Source organism: Homarus americanus, unplaced genomic scaffold, assembly GCF_018991925.1.
Source record: "Homarus americanus isolate GMGI-L3 unplaced genomic scaffold, GMGI_Hamer_2.0 scaffold44651, whole genome shotgun sequence".
In the NCBI taxonomy this organism is placed as follows: domain Eukaryota; kingdom Metazoa; phylum Arthropoda; class Malacostraca; order Decapoda; family Nephropidae; genus Homarus; species Homarus americanus.
The window spans coordinates 514,267-538,439 of record NW_024713059.1 but is presented as its reverse complement, the minus strand read 5'-3'; the positions used below and the strand labels follow the sequence as shown (position 1 = coordinate 538,439).

The following is a 24,173-nucleotide window of genomic DNA, read 5'->3' as shown; positions in this document are numbered from 1 at the left end:
ACATTAGGTGACCAATTTACAGTATAAACTTACAAACTGCTTACAATATTGTAAGTCCCCATACTGAAAACTATTATGTGATGTGGCAAGGATATTGTAAGTCGAGTGTAAATAATAAAATAAAGCCACCGCCTCGGTAAGAGCACCACCACAGCAGGTGTCAACAATATTTCCTTTATCACAAAGTGTTTTATAAGTTGATGACCCAGCACCTGTTGTGAGACGAGTGATCCCCGAGGCTGGATCATCACCGGGCCGTAAACGTCCATGCAGACCTCCCACGTGGAAGAGTAATGTTGCAAAAAGGCTTCGTAGTGAAGGCAAGACATACACCAGTCGTATGACCAAAAAATTACTACCAGCAGGACAGATAGCGCCCCCCCCCCTCCCCCCATGTGTTTCGCGAACGTCGCCTTTTTCTCCATTTTTTTTTTAAATATCACTTGTGCTCTTACTACTGCGGTGGCTTCCATTGCGGGTGGACGCAAGAGCTGAGAGACCGGTACCAAGAGCTACAGACGGACATCCAGCACGAGAGTAAACGTCTACATGAAGAAAAGTGGGCCGCCTTGGTGTGGGAGGCAGCCAACAATTACCGCGATTCTGCTGCATTCTGGAAAGTGATCAAGCTACTGATGGGTTCCACCTCTAGCACGGTCCCTTACCTGCTCGACCAAAACAACGTGAAAATATTCGAGGAAGAAAACCAAGAACAACTACATCGGCGATATTTACGAAAGATCTTTACCATTAGTGAACAGGAGAACGAGGGCTTCGACAGGGAGTTTGAGGAGGACATTTTAGGTCAGTTGAAGGACCATCAGCACCTGCTCCAGCCGCTCCCACGGACTGACTTCACTAGACTGGTGGACGGAAGACGGAGCGCATAGTTCCTGCAGATGTGTCAGCCGTCATAAAAGGGTTTAAAAACAAATCACCTGGTCAAAGTCACATTAACAAGAAGATCCTGGCTCAACTCCCCGACAACATGATAGAGAGGCTTGCTCATATATGCAACGACTGCCTCGCCTCTGGATACTTCCCTAAGGTGTTCAAAATCGCCGTTATTCGCCTCATACCAAAAGCAGGGAAGCCTCCAAACAAAGTCGAAAACTTTCGACCAATATCGCTGCTAGAGGTACCTGCCAAAATCTTCGAAAAAATAGTCAACAAGCGATTGCGGATGTATCTGGAGGACGAAGACGTGCATAATCCCCGCCAATTCGGCTTCCGCCAGTACCGAGGCACATCCACCGCCATAGCTCAGGCCTACGAGCAGATCGCCAATGCCATGACTGGCCGCCTGCAGTGCAATATAGTACTGAGGGACGTCAGCAAGGCGTTTGACAGTTTGGCACGCAGGGCTGCAGTATAAGATCATACAACTGGGGCTACCCGAAAATCTGACGCGCCTGCTGTGCAACTTCATTATGGACCGCAGAGCCAAAATCAAGATGCAAGAACATTTTGGCGAAGAATTCTCACTATCGAGCGGCGTGCCTCAGGGCTCTTGCCTCTCACCAGCCCTTTACACACTCTACACGGCTGACCTGCCACCCCCAATCGTCGGCAGCGAGTACGTCATGTATGCCGACGATGTAACACAGATCGTCACCTGCCCAGGAAGGTCCACAGCAAGGATGGCGCGACTCACTGGTCGGGCAATAGAGAATATCTCGGAGTATGAAAATAAATGGAAAATAAAAACAAACAAAACGAAATTTGAGGTCATACCCATAGCCAAATTCAAGCCGGTGCCATTGATGATCGACGACGAAGAGATTGAGTACTCTAAACAAGGCAGGCTGCTCGGCCTCATCTTCTCTCGGACGGGCATCATTCCCCACGTGAAGGACAGACTAAATATAGCCAAAGTCGCCGCAGCCAAATTAAAACGTTTTAAACTGATGCCTGAGAAGATACAAGTTCACCTGTACAAGGCGCTGGTGAGGCCTGTGTTGGAGTACCCATCTATACCACACGTCACACTCGGGAAGACTAGACTACAACAACTACAGAGCTTCCAAAACAAGTGTTTGAGGTCAGCCAGTGGCCAAGCGCCACCTTACCAGGAGACAGTGGAAACCATCAACCTAAGAAATAAAACAGAGGCCCTTAACTTCAGGTTCTATCGCCTAGGGAAGAAGGTTTGGGACAAGCTCCTGGACGACCCTCACAGCCCAGACCACCTACGCGTGGAAGACATCAACGGAGGGAGACCCCACGCCTGGTGGCCCCGGAGTCTGCCCGCATTACAACAACCCAACCCGCGACCCATCTATGTCCGCCACAGTGATCCACCTTAGATTAAAACTTAGATGATATAAATTCACATTTAACAAGTCACAATCAAGTAAGTCCATAACGTAATACAGTATAAGATGTTAATAAACTTGTAATTGTAAAATAAATCTAGTCATTGTTTACTAAAATAACCATTGTACAACCACATTCTAAATCCTAGGTTAGCTTAGTTAGGCAACAAACTTTGTAATATGTAAAACAAGGGGTGTCGTCCCCCTCTGTTTAACTCATTAAACTTCTTTTCCAACCTTTCCCCCCACGACTATATGTTGTGACTTCTCCATCCCTCATGTCTGGCTGTGCCTTGAGCCCCAGCATGCCTTCCATCCTTTCCCCACCTTAACCTAAAAAAAAACAAAAAAAAAACAGGGTGTGTCAACCTGGTATGTTGGGGTACCAGAGGCCTGTAGCACTCACTGTTATATGTGTTGTAATTCTCTGGACTGTAAGCTGTGGTCTGATAATAATCACTCATTACATTATTATTATTATTATTATTATTATTAATATTAATATTATTATCATTATTATTATTATTATGTTTGTTTCTTTATCGTCTATTGACCTTCTCCTGATGTCTTATGACCTGTGATCGAGTTCTTAACAGTGTAAAATTGTGCTCCAGATGAGATCACGTGAAGTTTAACCCCTCGACTTGATTTACCTTAAAATTAACTACCCTAACCTAACCTAGCCGAGCCCCCACACGTAGCGTTGTCTCGTTGTACTATACACGGTTGGCTGCGACGCAAAAAAACAACACTTATCTGTTAAGTCCGTAACCTATGATTAAGGTCCAACATTAAAAAAAAAATACAACTAAGTCCAAGTATACCACGTCCGTGTACTATTCAGCCGAGTCAATTAGTCAATCATACTTCCTTTGCTGTTATTTACAAACTCTTGTCTTTAATATTCAGGTTTTTATAAGGGGGCTGTCGACACACTCTGAGTGAGACGACTCTGTCCCCTCCTCACTGTACCACCATAACCATCACATACTCCAACTGGACACCAGGTGAAGAAACTGCTTCACGAAGCTACTGTACTCGACCCCAGTGAGTACCGATTCACAACCAGTTTCCCATCCGACTATGAGACCGAGGTATCGAGGCAAGCGTGTCTGCCTGGTGAGTCTCTTCTCTGCGACTGACGATGTTCCTCTTCTCCCGGGTTGTGGACGACTGATTATATTAAGGACTACTGCTGGTGGTGTTGTGATCGTTTGCCGGTAGTGGACGACGGCGTAAATCCCTGGTTCCTTGTGGTTGGCCATCACAACCTAGACTTGCTACCTGAGCTGCCACTTCTATCAGGTTTTTGTGTTGTCTATAGTAGGTGAATATAATGTTTAAAGTAAGAATAACTGCGTAATATTCTGGTGTGTTTTGTTAACTGCATATTTTGTTTTATTTGTGTTATTTAATGTACTTAATTAACTATATTAATCAATACTTAATATAAATGTTAATAAATTACTTAGTTTACATGATAATCTTCTTATCTCTTCCATTACTTAAATTTGTCTGTCACGTACACATTTTGTATGTGTTCCTTACTTGCTACACGTATTTCAACCCTTAGATTATTCACTCCTTGTTTTCACTTGTCAACTTTGTCTTTCCTCAATGCTGTGGGTAGCAAGGAGGGACATCTCACCTTGAACATTTAAAAGTGCTCTTGACAACTAATTTATCTTATCAGGCTCTGTTCCTGCTGGCCAGTTATCTCATCACCTCACCAGTATACTCATACGTCTAGTGTTTCCTCTGTTGTTACCCACCTAACCTAACCTTATCCCTTATCCTCCTCACCATCTCCTATCCCTCACCACCCCTTATCCCTCACAATTCCTTTCCCCTCACCACCCTTTATCCCTCACCATTCCTTTCCCCTCACCACCCTTTATCCCTCACCATTCCTTTCCCTTCACCACCCCTTATCCCTCATCACCCCTTATCCCCCACCATTTCCCTTTATCCCCTTCCTTTCCCCTCACCATTTATCCCTCACCATTCCTTTCCCCTCACCACCCTTTATCCCTCACCATTCCTTTCCCTTCACCACCCCTTATCCCTCATCACCCCTTATCCCCCACCATTTCCTTTCCCCTCACCATCCCGTATCCTTCACCATCCCTTATACCTCACCACCCCTTATCCCACACCATTCCTTTCCCCTCACCATCCTATATCCCTCACCACTCCTTATCCCTCACCATTTCCTTTCCCCTTGCCACTCCTTCTCCCCCACCATTTCCTTTCCCCTTACCACCCCCTTATCACCCCTTACCCCCTTTAGCAGTTGTCATTACCGATATAGGAGAAAGACCTTTTACGTCTGGCAGAGGGGAGCCATGTGAAGTTACTGCCGGAAGGGTTTTGACAACTTAACGTTCAGTCAGTGTATCAGGTGCCGCTGTAGTGAGTGGACGGGACAAGTAGTCAGCTCTCCCAGTGGATATATACCTCATAAACTATTAAATACCTTCAATACTATAACTGACAATCTAGTACTGCGCCTGTGTCTCAGTTATAAGCTCACAGCGCCAATATTAACCGGTAACTGTGCTTTAATCTCTTCTATACGTACATTACATCTGTGTTAACTGTATATTGTTATTTGTCCTTTGTGATTAGTCTATGTACAAAGTAAATAATGAAATGATATATATATATACATATAATGTGAACTCTGACCATTAACTAAGAAAGTCTCGTGTAAGAAATTATTAGTTTTTTTTTGGAGAATGCCACAGGAGGATTGATATTTACCGATTGCTTTGATGCGACTGTCATTTGTTGGAACATTTATTGCCGATTCTCTTAATGGGGATTTTTTATATGTTTATATGTTTACTGTTATTGTTTACCTGTATATGTGTGTGTGTGTGAACTTGAGAGTGAACTTAGGGAGAATTTCATAATAAAACGTTTCCCACAAGTTACAAATTATTAGTTTTTTTTTTTAACGAATACACCACACAACGGTTGAGCCATTTGATACTTACGTGGAGCCCATAAGCAGTTGGTAGACCTGTGTTGGGTAGTCAGGTTTCATTATACTTCGGCCAGAGCTGGGGAGATATTTTTATTTTCTCATTGTATGTCATTAATAAAAAAAAAGTAATGAAGCACGATACTAAATTCTTAGGATTTTTCCACTTGGCCACCTACTCAGTTACTCGGTCACCTACTCCCAGTCAGTTACTCGGCCACCTACTCCCAGTCAGTTACTCGGCCACCTACTCCCAGTCAGTTACTCGGCCACCTACTCCCAGTCAGTTACTCGGCCACCTACTCACAGTCAGTTAATCAGTCACCCATGAACCACTCACCTGTATTCTTACTTAAAACTACCAACCCATTGTCCTTCACTCACAAACATCTACTCATAGCCACCTACTCACAAACAAGCACGTACTCACAAACACCGCAGACACGTAGGTACAATCACCTACTCATAAACATAAGACTCACGGCCACCTACTTAAAAACATCTCTCTCAACACTACCCTTATCCCTCCTCTCTTCCCCTTCCTCCCTCTCTTCCCCTTCCTCCCTCTCCTCCTCTTCCACCTCCTCCTCCTCCTCCTCATCTCCCTCATGGATGACTTGAAAACAGTGAGACAGTCATAAGTAACTCTCTAGACACCAGGAACGAACTTGTTATGGCCGCCTTGTTTGAGTCCTAAGCCAGGAGTGGAGAGAGGAACGGGGGGAGGGTGTGGGGTAATCTTGTTCCTCCTCTTACGTGAGCCAGTGAGAGAAGGGGTGAGGAGTGTAGTTGCAACAAAGCTCTTCAGTAAGCTTAGCTGCCTCTCAGAGATACGTTTTAAAAATAAGCTGACGTAGGAGAGCAAATTCTTGTATACTAATAAGCACTGAGAGTAAATTCTAAAACCCCTTATTGTCTGATTTTACGTTTGTTTCATTTTTATTGAAGTTTTAAAGGGAGAGAGAGGTATAGGGTCAAAGACAGAGAGATAGATAGTGTGGTTTAAAACATTATAATTATATATCTCGACAGCATTTCACTAGAATAATTTAATTTATTATCATCCTTGTTTTGATGCCCCCACCCCCTCAAAAAAAATGTCAAAGAAATTTCCACCTTGGTCCGGATAGCTGAGTCATGTTTGTTTACATCTGGACTATTGGGTTGCGCGCGCATATCAACAAACACTGGCGCACTCTGCCATAGTTCACTGCCAAGGTCTCATATATGCACTCCACACATCCTTGACTTTGTCTAAATTTATGAACTGTTATCTATATTTACTTTATTTTTAAGGTGTATATCATTATTTCTTCATTTGTTTGTTGTTATCTTCCATTCGCTTCCTTTCACGATGATGTAAACAAGTTACTTTCGCGGTAAACTTTATTTCGCGTTCAAGCAGAATCATATTCAGTATTCTTTCTGTTGACAATTTCTTCCACCTTTCTTTTTTATCTACGATATATCTTAGCCAGAAATAAGTCACCTCGACCACACATATTGATAAGGAAAGACCATTTTCTCGCGTCACCAAATCTGTTTCAAACCATCGCTGTTAAACTGACTCGCTCGTAACCTCTCTTGTCTAAACCATTTTATTATTCATGCATCTCTCTCTCTCTCTCTCTCTCTCTCTCTCTCTCTCTCTCTCTCTCTCTCTCTCTCTCTCTTCCATGTGTATATTTCTTCTTTCGTTTTTAATTATTCACTTAAGGTACTTGTTCTGGTACTTACTGAGCTCACACTACATAACAATCACATTATAAGTATTCAGACACTTCAATACGTACGCCACACTTATATATACGCACCACATTTACGCACAGCACACATACACCTCACTTACACACTACACTTACATAAATTTACACTCATAATACTTACACAACATTTACTTACACAATGCTAACATACACTTACAAAACTTAAGACTTACTAACACTTTACAATACACATTACCACTTTATTCCCCACATCTACATAAGTACACATCACACACTTTCCTACTTAAACACCATAGTTACACTTAGAAATCATTACTTACATACTACACTTAAGTACTCACGTATTCCAGTTACATACATGTGTACATACAGACAAACTCACAAACCTACCCACTCCCCATGACCCACCCACCCACCCTGACCCACCCACCCACCCACCCACCCACCCACCCAGGCTTCTGTATATTTTCCCAAGTGGAGATTTAGTAAACTCTTGTGATTTATTGAACCGTAAACCACTAGGAAATGGTTAATAGATATGAGGTAACTTTTCTTGTTTCATGTTACCGGAAAACTTAAACTTTTCGTCTTCCTTTTCTTTCTTATTTCTTGTTGTTGTTTCCTTGAATATTACAGTAAATATGTGTATAATAATAACAATAAACAGGTTATTAATAGAATTGCTGTGTGTGTGTGTGTGTGTGTGTGTGTGTGTGTGTGTGTGTGTGTGTGTGTCGTGGATGGGGTGAAATACGTTTTTGTATTTGAATTTAAATAGTTATATCCCGTAAATGTAATTGAGAATTTCGAAAAATGTGCATTAAAATATTATTTGTATTTGATCGTTATATTTGCTGTAGTTACTGAAATACTTGTCAGATATGGTTTGGCTGCTCACTCATCCTTGGACAGTTAAAGATAGTAAAATCTAACTAGTGATGATTTTTTTTTTATTAATTGATGAAAGTCACAATTTGGGAATTTGCATTTACATAAGAACATAAAAATGAAGGAAACTGCAGCGGGCCACACTGGGCAGTCCCATATTACACCCAACCCCTATCGCTCATATATCCATCCAACCTATGTTTGAAGCTATCCAGCGTATTCGAGTTAATGATGATATTTGGTAACTTTATAACAAAACAAATCTTGCAAGAAGAATATTTATATATATAGGTAGAATATTTAGTAAGAGAGTAAAAGAGAGGAAGATTTTGGTAGCGTGGCCGTGATAGTTATTTACACTTATCGTATCTTCTACATCAATACACATCTATTACGTCTTAAGGGCGACTTCTCAAACACCGCTTCGTTACAACTCTTTATTAATTACGAACATGACATGGACACATTAATAACACCTTCTATTGAAGTTACTAGGACATTATATTTACGTTACTAGACACTGATTCTCGGACACGGACATGAAATGAATACACTTCCCACATAAGTAACTCATCCCATGGAAAGCTTTGACAAACACTCACGTGACCTAGGGGAGGCCTAGCAGGTGGTCCTGGGTTGTCTCTATGGGAGACTGCTTAGCTGGGCGCCGGAGGGAAGTCTCGGTCCTGACCGGAGGCGACCGGAGGCGGCTTGCCTCCGGCCCCTGACTTCTCTCGAGCAGGACTCGGCTGTGGTGGACCTCCTCCTCCGATCCCTGTGTGTCTCTCTGTCTCACTCCCTGTCTGCGAATTCTCGAGGGAGGACTAGCACGTCCTATATATTGGGAGGCGAGCCGTCAGGTTGAGCTGATCGGGGGGGCGGCGGCGAAGGGTCTCCTTACATTTGCCCTCGCTAATGTAGGGTCAGGTCTGGACGTTGTCAGAGACTATAAGTTGTATTTTCTGGAGAAGTCATCAGGTGGGGCCGTGTGACATGAGAGGCCCTGGTTGATTTGTGGCCCCTTGAGTTGGGCTCCGAGGGTTACATTTGACCTGGCTAATGTGAGGTCAGGTCTGGACTCTCTCTGCGATGTAGGTTATTGTATATTGGGAGAGAGTCGGCTGGTGCCTTCTTACATGTTTGTTGTGGTGACATGTCACATGGGAGGGGAGCCTGGCTGATTTATAAACCTTGGTCAACCGTGAGAGTTATCCTACACTTGACCCCCTAATGTCGGGTCAAGACTGGCGTTTCTGAGATGTAAGCTGTGGTCTGACAACCCATCACTACAACTTGTTCCACTCGTCCACTACTCTATTTCCAAACCAATGTTTACCTATTTCGCGCCTAAATCTAAATTTGTCTAATTTAAGACCATTGTTACGAGTTCGCTCCTGGTTGGATAGTTTGAGTACCTTTGTAATGTCCCCTTTGTTTAGCCCTGACTCCCATGTATACAACTCTATCATGTCGCCCCTCACTCTATGTCTCTCGAGGGAGTGCAAATTAAGAAGCTTTAACCTGTCCCTGTACTCAAGGTTCCTAATGCCCGGGATTAGTCTTGTCATTCTCCTCTGAATTCTTTCCAAGGATTCTATATATCCATTCTGTAATACGGTGACCAGAATTGAACTACGTAATCCAAGTGAAGTTTCCCATGCGCAAGATACAGTTTTAGGATGACCTCGCTAGTCTTGTAATTGCATTAAAATAAATTATATAGACATTCCAAAATCACCATATGTGTCTTTCTAGTTGACAAGGTGTATTTCACCTTGGTCCTTATACATGAACTGTATATTTTAAGTGTACATAGTTATCTCTATATAAAGTGTACTTAAATGTCCCTGATATACAAACACTATATAAAGTGTTATCTGTATCTCACTTGTAAACATTATGGGGTGTACTGGGGACTTGCTCGTAGAAGACCCGGCAAGCTCTCGTGTTTCAGGTGGGTGGTCAGTCGAGCTGGAAACGTCTGAGTGTATGGCGTCATGTTGTCCCCGCCAAACTAGTTCTGCCAGACGGGCTTCCACTCAAGTTTCGTTACCATGGGTGCCGTGTGTACCCCAACACCCTTGTTCTTTACAGCCGCTGGCGAAGACCTGTTTATTTTTGTGCCGCCGTTGTGTGTAGGTTGGGAGCTATTGATTTGTGCCAGTCCGGTGTAAAACAACGGAATTTAGTCGGCTTCTCTGTGCTTTGGATTACCTGATTGGATTAGGTTGCCGTCAAGGTGGTTAATCCTCAGGTGAAATAAGCGGCAAGACGGGAGCGAATCTTCAAGTACTGTAATCCCGTTTTTATTTGGTTTCGTTTGCTCGGGAGTCTTTCAGTGTTATTTTGGCCTCAACTTTCGTGATGTCCCACAAGTGAGTCAGTAAGAGACGCTGTTTCGTCTCCAAGTAACGAAAAACATTGTTCTTCACGAAGCTTCATCGAGTTGTTTGCCGTGTGCTTTTATTTATTTATTTAATTATTAATGTACGTCCTAATTTATTTCCTACTTATAGTTATGTTTGTTATCTTTACCAGTCAAATTAAACCACTTGAGGAACAGTTCTCGTGGTATATACTCTACTAATTGGAGCCCAAAACACAAGAACAACCACGTTTTCGATATTTGATTAAATATTATTAATTACGCTGCATCAGGGAACTTAATTAAATCAGGCATCAAAGATTTTACGGTTCAAAGAATCACTCTCGGAGACCATGAGGTTTAGCCAATCAACACTCTCGAGGAGAGCTTGAGATCTAGCCAATCAACAAAGAGTTTGAGATCTAGCCAATCAACAAAGAGTTTGAGATCTAACCAATCAACAGAGGAGAGCTTGAGTTCTAGCCAATCAACAAAGAGTTTGAGATCTAGCCAGTCAACAGAGGAGAGTTTGAGATCTAGCCAATCAACAGAGGAGAGCTTGAGTTCTAGCCAATCAACAAAGAGTTTGAGATCTAGCCAATCAACAGAGGAGAGCTTGAGATCTAGCCAATCAACAGAGGAGAGCCAATCTAGCCAATCGAGAAAAAAAACCCAATTCACAACCGGAAAAAACTGTCTCCGCTAAGTCAGTGAGGAAAGTCAGGCCCAGGGTTCACTAAAGCAACCATAAGGAGATTTAGTTTACCTTGGTGGTGATGATGATACTAGTAGTGAAATGTGTTACAATGTGGTGATACTGGTGATAGTGCTTTGACGCCATTTCAGTTATCTTTCTGTCGTAACTAATTTTTAACGATATATTAAAGAAAACGTAATCTTATGAATGTGAAATTATTGTTTTGTTTTCCCTCATTATATTGTAGTTTAACCTTTATGTTGGTTTATTTCATTGTGGGTTTATTGGTATTTGGTTTCAGTTTTATCATCGTTAGGATAATCGCTAAATAGGAGTAATTACTGAATAATCTTTAAAAAAAACAGTTGATGTTTTTGTCGATTAGGGATTACCTTTTGTTTATATGACTCTAACATATAATTGAATTTAATACGTTTATTATGAAGTGTGTGTGTGTGTGTGTGTGTGTGTGAGAGAGAGAGAGAGAGAGGTCAAGCCGTCTCCCACCAGCCTACAATATTCACACGTTAAGGGCGACCTGTGATCGTCAGCCCTCAACCCAGCTGACGTCCTGCTAACCTATGTGTGCGTCCTGCTTATATCTGTGTATGTTTTGCTGACCTGTGTGTGTACATCCTGCTGACTTGTGTGTACGTCCAACTAACATGTGTGTACGTCCAACTAACATGTGTGTACGTCCAACTAACATGTGTGTACAGTACGTGCTGCTAATGTGTGTGTGTGTGTATGTATGTATGTGTGTGTGTGGTCTCACGTCAATTAAGTAATTTTCTTTTCTGAATAAATTTAATAGACTTTGAAAAGTTTAATATAATAATAAAAACAAGAATATTGAATTATGATTTGAAAAGATAAATAAAATCGAAACTAAATGTATTCAAGATAATACAATCAACATAAACATAAACTACCATTACAAACAATCAACAAGACCTAATTTACTTAAGCAAGACGGGTTACTGATTCTCAACTCATAAGCCACAGGTTTAATTGTCAGTTCAGGTTGATTGCGTCGTCGGGAAGGGGGGAGGCAGGGAAGGAGATGGGGGAGGGAAGGGAGGATGGCTTACTCTATTATGGTGTTCGCTGAGGATGGTGTTCGCTGAGCTTGGTGTTCGCTGAGGATGGTGTTCGCTGAGCTTGGTGTTCGCTGAGCTTGGTGTTCGCTGAGGATGGTGTTCGCTGAGGATGGTGTTCTGTAGTCCCTTCCAGCCACCGTCTTGCCCTGGTTATCGTTCACTAAATTGTGGGAAAAAATTAAAAGTGGATGGTTGGTTAGGTTAAGTGGATGGTTGGTTTGTGGAATAATAATGTTTATGAGTAAATCACAGGGTATAGGGGAATGTGTGGATGTTGTGGTGGTGTGGATGTTGTGGCGGTGGTGTGGATGTTGGGTGTGGTGGTGTTGTGGTGGTGTGGTGGTGGTGTGGATATTGTGGCGGTGGTGTGGATGTTGTGGTGGTGTGGCGGTAGTGTAGATGTTTGTGTGGGTGTGGCGGTGGTGTGAATGTTGTCTTATGTGGGTGTGGCGGTAGTGTGGATGTTGTGTGGCGGTGGTGTTGTGATGATGTTCTAATTATATGTATATCAACATCACCGAGGCATCACATAATGTGTCGGAAGTATGACACATTCACCGAGACATCACATGGTGTTGGATTAACCACACACACACCCTCACTGGTGGTGTTATTTCTTGCTGGTTACCCACAAGGAGTGTACCTAACACCTACTGCTACATTCTACACCTCTCACCATTCCCACACCCAGTGTACAGTTACCTACACTCCGAGTATCCTTACACTCTTCTTTCATTTTACTGTAGGTTCATCGCCACTTTTCAATCGGTCCGGTGGTCAGTCTGTTTCTGCTGCACATTACTGCCAAGTACTGGTCATGTATTGGCTCTGTTACACACTGTTGGAGAGTTACACACTGTTGGCAAGTACTGGTCATGTACTGGCTCTGTTACACACACTGTTGGCAAGTACAGGTCATGTACTGACTCTGTTACACACTGTTAGAGAGTTACACACTGTTGGCAAGTACTGGTCATGTACTGGTTCTCTGTTACACACTGTTGGCAAGTACTGGTCATGTACTGGTTCTCTGTTACACACTGTTGGCAAGTACTGGGAATGTACGGACTCTTGAATGTACCTGAATATGGTGTTGGTCAGTTCAGTTCTGGTCTTACATGGGCTAACACTTGGCAAATTATTCTAAGAGCTCACAACTCTTATTCCAAAGAATTTAGGTTTGGTTAGGTTAGGTTTGGCTAGGCTAGGTTAGGTTAGGTTAGCACTGACACTTTTTCTGTATAGAGTGCCGCTTTGTGGCTATAACTTCTAGTGAGGCTGCCAATCAACCGCTAACTCCAAATATGTACATTTGATTGAAGAATATCCCCCAGGTGCTCATAATCTTCTGCTAAATAGCCCCTTGTCTTTCTGCATTGCAATATAGACTGTAGTAAACGTTTTGGTCGTCTTTTGTGAGGTGAGTGAGTGTCGGCAACAACTTATGTGTGTTTGGTATATTCTGTTGACTAAGCACTACACTTAAACCTACTTACAGACCGATCATATAAGTCTTTACACAATTTTCGTATTAATTCTACCGGTTTGATAGCAAGATTCGTTTGCTGCTCACAACAATCCCCGAACTATTTGTAGGAATAAACATCTAGATACATCTCAGGTTTATTCCAGTTTAAAAAATTATCTTCTTTAACTTAGGACATGTACAGCAGTGCCAGTATGCTGCCTTACTATTAGCACAACCATGGTTCATCTTCCTGCGGTTCACATCATTAACTCATCACCATTCCTTGTGACCATTCCTGAGTCCGAGAGAGATCACCCAGTTATACTTCACGGTCTGTTAGATTTTCACTTTCTTTGAATAACATGACAACATCAGAAAACATTTGCTTGGAAGTGAATATCATATGGCATATTATTCATGAAACATACAAACAACATCAGTTCCAGCACACTGCCTTGCCGCACACCGCTTGTCACGGGTACACCCACCGATTTCGTGCTTATTTCCAGTCATTGTTGTTCTTTTGTTCTTGCATATTTCTGAGTGTTTGTTATACATTTCTCTTAATACTCCAGGATGTAAACTATATTTTTGAACCTTGAACTTAGATAATTTACTTTTGATACACTATTCTGAGAGCTCTGTATATAATATACTTCAGTAATGTGCAGTGACTCAAAAAGCTATCTGCCCTTGGGATGAGCGATGAATTCCAGAATGAACACTGCGACTCCTGTTGTCACGGTAATGTTGCCAAAATCCTTCGTCCGTTGTGTCATATTTTCTCAACACAATTGTGTATAGATAGTTTGTGAGTGACTGTTTACCGACCTGCTCTTCCTCAAAAGCTGGTTACTCATTTTTGTATTTATCGCTAGACTCGCGCTCAAATGTAGCTAACATATCGCTAAACTTATAGATAAAAAATTAAATCACCCAAGTGTAAAAAATCATTTTATTAATTACTGTATAAGGAAATAAAATTATCCCACAGAACCGTATTGACACCGAGTACTTTAAGCAAGAATAAGTAAAGCAAAGATAATTAAATATGAAAAGATATATCATTTAAAACACTTACATATCCCAGCCTACTTCTTCCTCCTTCTCATGTTACTTTTTCTCGTCGACTCCCTGATGGACTTTTCTGATCACACTTCGTAAACAACTCTTCCCGCTGTGTCACAATCCATAGTTTATGACCAAGATGGCATTCTTTTTTGGTGACATCCATTTTGTTGTGCAGTGTATTATTGTAGTTATCTCTGCCCAAACACGTAATGTAATGTATCCGAATTTTCTGTTTACTTAACCTATCCTAACGGCGGGAAGGAGTGTACAGTTTAATATCAGCCGTTGGTTCTTCGCTGCGTCATTATCCCTGATGTAATTTGTTTATTTTATGTGTTAACGACAGAAATTCCTTTATTGCTAGACTGCACAAAAATCACCTAATTAACTCCCATGTTGTTAACTATTGTTTTTATTTGAGTTAATTAACATACAGGGTGTCCATAAATGATTACCCTGATTATCGCATGGTCTACCACTGTGTTTAGGGTATTCATTTATAGACACCCTGTACTGTCCTGTAAACACCGAGGAAAATAATTCATTTGACGCCTTCACTTTGTCCTGGTCTGAATCTACATAACTTTCTTCGTGTCTCCGATCTGATACACTCACACTTGTCCTTAATTCACATCTTACAGAACGATAGTCTTGACTGGTGCCTTATTCACGACCCACCTTTCAAACTCTCCTTCCCTTTTCTACACTCTACAATTAAAGTTCTTCTGTAATTCCTTTGTTATGAAATTCTTGTATAACTTAGATTTTCAGAACGATGTAACTACTCTTATCAAACTACCTCATTCGGCTACCAGGAACTACAAGTCAGGAGCTCGGTTATCCCTCGCTAGGTTCCTCACAGTCACTACCCACATCAACTGTACCAGCCAAGACGATACACTTTGGCTACAGCTCTTGTATGTACTGTACCACCGCTACCCACACCCCTTCCCACCTCACTCAAGTCTTCGTGTGGCTGACGTCCAAACAAACGCTCTCTCATTTCTGATAACTGTACATTAGACCATAAACTTTTGCTATTTCTATTCCATCATTACGCATATACACCTGTAACTATTGGTGACGTATGGTAACACTGCTGGGGGTTATACAGCTTGTGGCTTGTTTATTGTGAATTTTCAGTGACGATACTGTATTCTGTAACGATATACCTCACTGTAATTGTACTACAGGTGTGTGTGTGTGTGTGTGAAATACAAGATGGACCTTGTAGGTAGGTTACACATTTTTGTATTCTGTCAGATATTGGAGCTGCCCTTCATTGTATCACTTCCTTAACAAAAGGTTTTAATGTTGTTTAGGTTTTGTTGAATTACTGCAGCACACTTCCGGTAGTTAATGTTTAATAATTGTGAACTGTAAAATACACTCTCGATCTGTCCACAAGAGAAAACATCCATTTTAAGTAAGTTCTCTGTACAAGGAGGCGAATTGCACCGACGATCACCTCCCTTCCATCACAACTGCAGTGTTTCATCCTGTTAGTTACAACACAGTGAGGGAGGAACGTGTGGGAGCCTCGTCTTGTAGTGATCACAGTCGTGCTCTGTTCAGTACCGAGGGCTCTTCTTCCTTTAACCCTCTTAAATGTTCCTTCACTGTAGATTATATCATCTTGTGGTCCGTCACTCTCTGGGGTCATTTCCATAAAGTTCTTCCTCTTGACTCGCCGCTAAAGGCCAGAGTTTGTTATTGATGAGTTTTTCCACCTACCATGGGATTCAGTTCCTGTTTCTTGAATGATTTTCCTCAATGACCTTCTCGGGTTTGTTTCAGTTTTTTCTGGAGGTACAAGATCAAGCTGTCATGTGTAGAGATGCAAGGCTGACCACTCTGCCAGCCTTGTCGATCACACTTCCTGTTTCAATTATTTTACTCTTTGTGGGATTATTCGTTACCCTGACATAGACTCATCTGAAATAATCTTCATGTAATATTTCAAATTCTTCTTTAACCAAAAACATGTAAATCTTTCTTTGTGGTGTCTAATTTCTTAATATATTTACATAAATTTGATGAAATATTGTGAAAAAATGCCTCTTAGTCTGTTTTTTTTGGCATCATGTAAATATTAGATGAAGTGAATCACAGATCCAAGAGGAGTTAAGTGATGGTGTTTTGTTTTGTCCTCAGGACACGGAGGATAGAGGAGCAGACGACCAATTGGAAGGCATATATATATCCACGCACTACCACCCTCACCACCCACTACCACTGCCACCCTTCCTAGCACCACCACCCACTACCACTGCCACCCTTCCTAGCACCACCACCCACTACCACTGCCACCCTTCCTAGCACCACCACCCACTACCACTGCCACCCTTCCTAGCACCACCACCCACTACCACACCACCCACTACCTGCCACCCTTCCTAGCACCACCACCACCCACTACCCTTCCCTAGCACCACCACCACTCACTACCTGCCACCCCCTAGCACCACCACCACCACTACCACTGCCACCCTTCCAGCACTACCACCACCCTCACCTCCCCTTCCTAGCACCATTACCACTCACTACCACTGCCACCATTCCTAGCACCACTACCACCCACTACCACTGCCACCCTTCCAGCACCACCACCACCCTCACCAGCCACCCAGCCACTACACCTGAAGCTTCTACCTCACCGCTGTAGTATTGTGGCCACCTCCTACAATGCCATTTACACTTCTGCCACCAGTGGTTGTTCCGCTACAAGTGCAACTAGATCTACCGGTACGGCTATCTCCACTACCATGGCTACATCTACTACTACAACCACAGTCACAGCCACAACAACTACAGTGAGCAAGGAAGCTACTCTCGCCTCCACTACCACAGCAACAACAACCACAGTTAACAAGAAGGCTACTGTCACTTCCCCAATGATAAACTGCAGCTCTACCACTACTACCATCCCTCGCCTTGCCTTACCTCCCTCTGCCACCACAACACCATCCTCCTTCAACACCACTACAACAATCTCCACCTCCCCTTCTCCATCACCAAACAACAACCGCACTCCCATCACCACCATAACCCGACCCATCATCACCACCACCAACACTCCCAGTAACAACCGTACTCCAACTCCCACCACTACCACCAATCGCACTCCTACTACCACCACCACCACCAGCACCAGCAGCAGCACCACCACCGCCACGCACTTGTCTCCGTGGTCCGGCCCTACTGGTTTCACCTCGTCAGCCGGACATAAGAAGAACTCTACCACCACTGACTCGAGACTTGTTGTCCTAGGAGCTCCAGCCGTCGGCAAATCTGGTGTGTGACTTTGTCTTTCAGTTTTATATGAAGTCTTTTGGAAGTCTTCTAAATTCCTTCACTAATTATTTACTTTTAATTATCCCCACGAGAGTAATTATAATATTCACTTAATTTACTCCTATGAACGTCACAATTAAGGGGGAGAAGAATGGTGACCGTGATTACTGTTCTTGCTTCCAGAGTTTCATAGGTCTACCACTCTTAACGTGATGAAGAAGTTATGAAATTTCTTTATAGTCGTTCTGAAACACGACGCGACTACCTTGAAACAATGACTGTTTGTGCTTGGGATCATGATGAATTAATCTGAGTTAACGTCTACCATTCAGGATATTTTTAATGTCTTGATGGGATTCATAATGTCTTTGGTCTCAAGGGTCCACAGTCATCTAGGGTACTCGAGATGTTTTGTGTCTGGAATAATTGATGTCACCCTGCGTTGTACTTTGTAGGTGTTGTGTGTGTGTGTGTGTGTGTGTGTGTGTGTGTGTGTGTGTGTGTGTGTGTGTGTGTGTGTGTGTGTGTGTGTGTGTGTGTGTGTAAAGGACAGACAACATAATCAGAACGTAATGAGAGAAAACGGAGAATTAGATCGAGAAAGTGAGTTTAGAAATTAGTTGTGAATAATAATAGAATAAATCAGTAAAGGCGAAGAAGGATATAGAAAGATAGAGGTAAAGAAGGCACTAGACGTAAGAGTGATGGATATCCAGGAAACAACAAAGGGTTTAAGTGAGAGAAGAGCATCAGGGCCTCAAGTGGTGTTTGAAGGGGTGGGGTGATGCTGAGGTGTGTGGAGAGGCAGGTAAAACACACAGGTATTTTGTGTCTTGTGTAAATGATATAAAGTTCAAATTAGTTCTGTTTTATTCAGTATTGTTGACTTTACAAATTAAGAGGTGACTTTTCTGGCAACTTTTTTTTATATAGTAACCGACTCTATATCCACCCATTTTCTATTTTAAAGTTTATTTTTGTTCTAATATTATTATAAAGTAGGTTTAGAGCCGTTACTATATAAATATCTCGTCTGCCATGTCAACAAAAGAGGGCCCGTCACTCAGCATACATATCAGTAAGCTCGGACCAACAGGGTGACAAATGCTTTAGTTACTAATCAAATTACAAGATAATTTCGTTTTCTCTCATGTTACCAAATTAGAAAACGTACCTAGGTCTAGGCGGTAGATTCAGATAAATTTTATTGGGCTTGCCATGACGGTGGAAGCATATTGGAGATATTTTTTATAAACAGAGGAACAGACACAACCATTCAAATCAAATGCAGTGGTTAATAAAGATCCCCAGTGGTGAGGTATGGAAAAATGCCGCCAAACGCCTCACGTGTACAGTAGAAAACATAAAATATATATTTACATGTAGTTTGATCATTAGTTTTTGGAATAGGAAGTTGATATTCAAGCAGAATAATCTTTATTTCTAGTGAGAGTTCCATGCAAAGTTTTAGGTGTTTGTGACCAATAGGACCTAAGTGATGGATGCAAAGAGAGATTTAATTTTGTTAGAGCCTTTATCCAAAACTTCGTCCATATTCTCTTATTTATTGACCGATTTCCACTAATAAAAGCTCATTTTAATTAATTCCATTGTGAAATTAATGGGAAAAGAGAATAAATTTCCTTTAGTTCATTATTTTCACAAATAAAAACAATAAAATGAACTTTGAATGGTGGTAATCGATAAATAAATGAGTTCGAATACTTTATTTGACTATGTTATTCAATATGGCGTCAATTTAACCTTAAAAGTGATTCATCATAGACAATACAGGTATACAAAGCACATCCTCGGTGTAGCAGATATACGGGGAAAAAATACCCCCTGACTGGGCATATATACACCGGTAAACAGCAAAACAATACGACCATGGAACGCCAACAAAGCCCTGAGATGTTTATTTTCACTATTATCCTTTGCTTAGTCTTATGTACTAATCAGTAATAGTCTATCTACACAAACACAACTGTTAAGAGCAAGAATGAATGAAGAAATGAAACAAAGATGATATTGCTGTTCTTTCGTTCAAACAGACTTTAAAACAACAACACATTATTTACGCCTATATCAGTTACCTAAACATATTATAATATTTATCGAGCAACAGAATTTCGAGACAAATATTATTTTCTATTAACGCGGCGAACAGACTGGTTTAAAGTGCTGGTGGTAGACGAGAGTGGTTGTCATGGTTACAGCTCTGGTGGTACGACTATTGACTGGTTGTCATGGTTACAGCGCTGGTGGTACGACTATTGACTGATTGTCATGGTGTCATGGTTACAGTGCTGGTGGTACGACTATTGACTGGTTGTCATGGTTACAGCGCTGGTAGTACGACTGTTGACTGGACGGTTCATCTGGGAGTACGACCCGACGTTGGAGGCTGCTTATCGTCATCACACTACAGTGGACGACGAACCGACCGTCATGCACATCTACGACACGGCCGGACAGGTACGTAGGTCATGGCCGGACAGGTACGTAGGTCATGGCCGGACAGGTACGTAGGTCATGGCCGGACAGGTACGAAGGTCATGGCCGGACAGGTACGTAGGTCATGGCCGGACAGGTACGTAGGTCATGGCCGGACAGGTACGTAGGTCATGGCCGGACAGGTACGTAGGTCATGGCCGGACAGGTACGTAGGTCATGGCCGGACAGGTACGTAGGTCATGGCCGGACAGGTACGTAGGTCATGGCCGGACAGGTACGTAGGTCATGGCCGGACAGGTACGTAGGTCATGGCTGGACAGGTACGTAGGTCATGGCCGGTCAGGTACGTAAATCATGGCTAGACAGGTATGTAAATCATGTCTAGACAGGTACGTAAGTCATAGCCGGGAAGGTGCGTACGTCATGGCTGGGCAGGTACGTAAGTCACGGCCAAACAGGTACGTAAATTATGTCTGGACAGGTACGTAAGTCATGGTTTTGTTGTTTATCAGTTTGTATATTATATCACACTTGCTGTTTAAGTATCGCCTGTTCTCTTAAATGAAGATGAAGTATACATATATTTTACCTTTTCTCAATAATAAAGGCTTTTGTATACATATCAGTTTGTGTTTATAATGTGTAGTTCCCGCCTTGAGACATGAGTAGGCGGAAGGTGACAAGACTCCCATCAGAACTGACTCGTTGACTTACACAGTATATAAACAGTTATGGCGTACAGCTCAGCGGATATAACACGGGAGTAAGACAAAATATTTAAAGTAATGACCTAAGTAATGGAGGAATGTGAGGTATTTATCTTATACCAAGTACCACAACCCAGCTTCACGTGTGGAGTAGAGAAGAGGTTGGAAATGTCTCACAACTGAAGAGACAGAGAGAGAGACAGAGAGAGAGACGGAGACAAAGAGAGACGTTTTCTGTGTTACGGCATGATGGAAGAGTTGTGCAATATGTAGAGGAGTATTGTGGGATGAAATGGGAGAGAAGGTCAGAGTTATATGTAAGAGGAAGGGCAAAGGTATTTTATGGGGAGGGAAAAGAAGGGGGGGGGGCATGGTTGTGTTGTGTTTGTTCAGTGACAGGATGAACTAAGGTGTGCCTGTGATGGGATACGACCAGAGAATAACGTGTATATTTCTCTCTCTATCTTGTATTTACTTCCCCAGGAGGAGGGATGTGTGAGTGAGGCTCATGCTCGCTGGGGTGACGGTTTCCTCCTAGCTTTTAGTTTGACCGACAGACGCAGCTTCACAACTCTCGCCGCTATCCACGCTGCTGTTGCCGCCGCCAGACAGACGCCAAACTTCTCCTGTGTCGTCGTCGCCAACAAAACTGACCTGGGTTTGTGTTTTTCTTCTGCTTATTATCTTCTTCGGGGAAAGTATCAAATGATGTAAATATTACACACACACACACCACGATGTTCTATCTGTATGTGGAGTGTGTGTGGGGGCAGGTTGAGAGATTGGTTAGAAAAATATAAAAATACAATTGAAGGTAAGACAATGAGACGACCATCACACAGGTACACTTCATATGTTAATTACTGAGGTGTGGTGCCATTATCTACTCTTGACGCCTCAACCTTTTGACACAGTAACTGTTGTTGTGTGTGAGTCAACATGGGGTGCTGATGTGCTCTGTCTACTGTCATGAAGTTGCTTAGTGTACCTCTTGTCTGTTGCTCCCTAAACTTATTTCTTATTTCCCTGTGCGTCTTTGCTGTATGTATCCTTTTGATCCGACTCGTAATTTGGGTTTGGGTAAAAGAGTTACACTGTGAGCCTTTTCCGATGTGATCTTGTCTCATCAGGCCACCTAGCGGAAGTGAGCGAAGATGAGGCCTCAGAGATGGCGGGAGAGTTAGGAGCATCGTTGTTCTTGACGTCGGCATGTGACGGCGGCCCTGCCATCCAAGCGGCCTTCACTGAGCTTCACAGAGACGTGGTGAGACGACGCTGGTCCCGTCGACGGAGGTCCTCAGCCAAGACCGTCATCGAGGGCTTCTACAAGATGTTCTCCCGATGACTTAACTGGTTGAGCTGTAGTCATTATGATCACACGTCTAACATTTACAAGGTGTACCTCCCTTAGTGAATGTCACCTAACGTTAGAATTAAAAAGATTATATATCACCTTCAACAGTGACCTAATATTAGAATAATTTAAACCCTCAACCACAGTGACCTTACTTTACAATATACAAAATGTTACAAGATGATTCTATTGTATGTAAACCCATATCTATGTTACTCAGGACAGAAGGCATTTTTAACACCCATGAACCTGAGACGCGGATATTCTCGTCCCCCCTTTTCCCGTTGTCATGTCTTAACAACAACAAGTGTTCCCGGAAAGATGTATTTATGTACAATGGCAATAATTTTTGGGGGTGTTTACAGCATAATAAAAACCCTCCCCCTGTGTTTTGCTGTATTGGGCTTTGGTGTATCTCTTTGTAGACAGAATATTCTCGTTTGTGTGTGTGTGTGTTGTGTGTGTGTGTGTTGTGTGTGTGTTGTGTGTGTGTGTGTGTTGTGTGTGTGTGTGTGTTGTGTGTGTGTGTGTTACGTATACATGCTGGACGAGACCGTAGAAACGTACAGGTTAATTAAATCATTATCGTGTTACCGTAAGCCATTTTGTTAACACTTACATTTTAACACAGAAAAGTTAAAGTAACCCCTGAGTGTTGATGGTCAATAGTATCGTAATGGACGGGCAGGTCGGTTCCTTAGGTGAGAGCTGATGTGGTTAGATCCGCCATATAGTGATTGAAGATGTTGGCCCTGTAAACATTATCAAGAATCTCTCCCTGTAACTTTGATAGATATTCACCCTTGAGTTACGGTACAGATAGTCACCCTTGAGTTACGGTACAGACAGTCACCCTTGAGTTACGGTTTCAGATAATTACCCTGAGTTACGGTACAGATAGTCACCCTGGAGTTACGGTACAGATAGTCACCCTGGAGTTATTGGTATTCTCCCTGTAATAAAGGTTCTTCCCATGTAGCTATAATAAAGATACTCCCTATATTATCAATACTCTCCCTGTAACTATATTAAAGCTGCTCTTCCTGTAACCATATTACAAAAAACATCCCTCTGTAACTGTATTGAACATGCTTTATTATAGATTAAACCAAGCGGAATGTGTCCACCAGACTGTAGCATTCAACCTATGTTCTCTTGTTTCTCTGTGTTTGTTAAAGGATGGACCAAGGAATCACACATTATGCTTCCACCGTAACATTTACTCTTTAATGACGAGTGTGAGTCGACCTACACCTCCCGCAAACTGGTCCCCTGTTGTCATATACCTCACGTAAACAACAGGTATCTATCAGAGGGACGACGGAGCAGTAAATACCTATTGTATGGATAATCTGTATAACAGCAGGGGACTAGTTTACCAGATGAGTTGACTTCACGTGTTTCCGGACTTTTATTTCCCCCAAGATGTCTATATTCTTCTTGAAGTTGTCTTTCTTAGTCCATAAAAGTGTCTTTCTGAGAGATGAATTGATGTAATTATAATAATGATAATAAAGATATACGTTAAAGGTACTTATTATAGCTATAAAACCTATATTTTGTGGACTTTTTAATCGGTACAGTATGAGGTCTTTAGTACTTTATTTACACGTCATCCTCCGCCACCCAACTTGTGTACAGTATATGTGAAATCGGGTTTATAAATATTCCTTCACTTATATTTCGTTCTGAAGGTGTGAGAGTCAGTACAGAGAGGAGACAAACATTCACTGGAATTTTGACC

General features: G+C 42.2%; 1 protein-coding gene and 1 long non-coding RNA gene across 2 annotated transcripts; both read left to right on the top strand.

Annotated features, from left to right (window-relative positions):
- The first annotated feature begins 4,351 nt into the window (after positions 1-4,351).
- LOC121865752 lies at positions 4,352-16,865 on the top strand. Its single transcript, XR_006088810.1, has 2 exons — positions 4,352-4,865; positions 16,772-16,865. It is a non-coding gene; the product is annotated as an uncharacterized LOC121865752 (long non-coding RNA).
- A 291-nt stretch (positions 16,866-17,156) lies between these two features.
- LOC121865745 (ras-related and estrogen-regulated growth inhibitor-like) lies at positions 17,157-23,958 on the top strand. Its single transcript, XM_042365294.1, has 4 exons — positions 17,157-17,911; positions 20,259-20,389; positions 21,559-21,733; positions 22,206-23,958. Exons 1-4 carry the CDS (start codon positions 17,383-17,385, stop codon positions 22,418-22,420), a joined length of 1,050 nt encoding a protein of 349 aa, XP_042221228.1. The 5' UTR covers positions 17,157-17,382; the 3' UTR covers positions 22,421-23,958.
- The last annotated feature ends 215 nt before the right edge of the window (positions 23,959-24,173 follow it).

Coding starts and splice junctions, on each gene's coding strand:
- LOC121865745 (XM_042365294.1), top strand. CDS start 17,383: ATGGCTACATCTACTACTACAACCACAGTCACAGCCACAACAACTACA. Junction 20,390..21,558: donor TCTACGACACGGCCGGACAG/GTACGTAGGTCA, acceptor TTACTTCCCCAG/GAGGAGGGATGTGTGAGTGA. Junction 21,734..22,205: donor CGCCAACAAAACTGACCTGG/GTTTGTGTTTTT, acceptor TTGTCTCATCAG/GCCACCTAGCGGAAGTGAGC.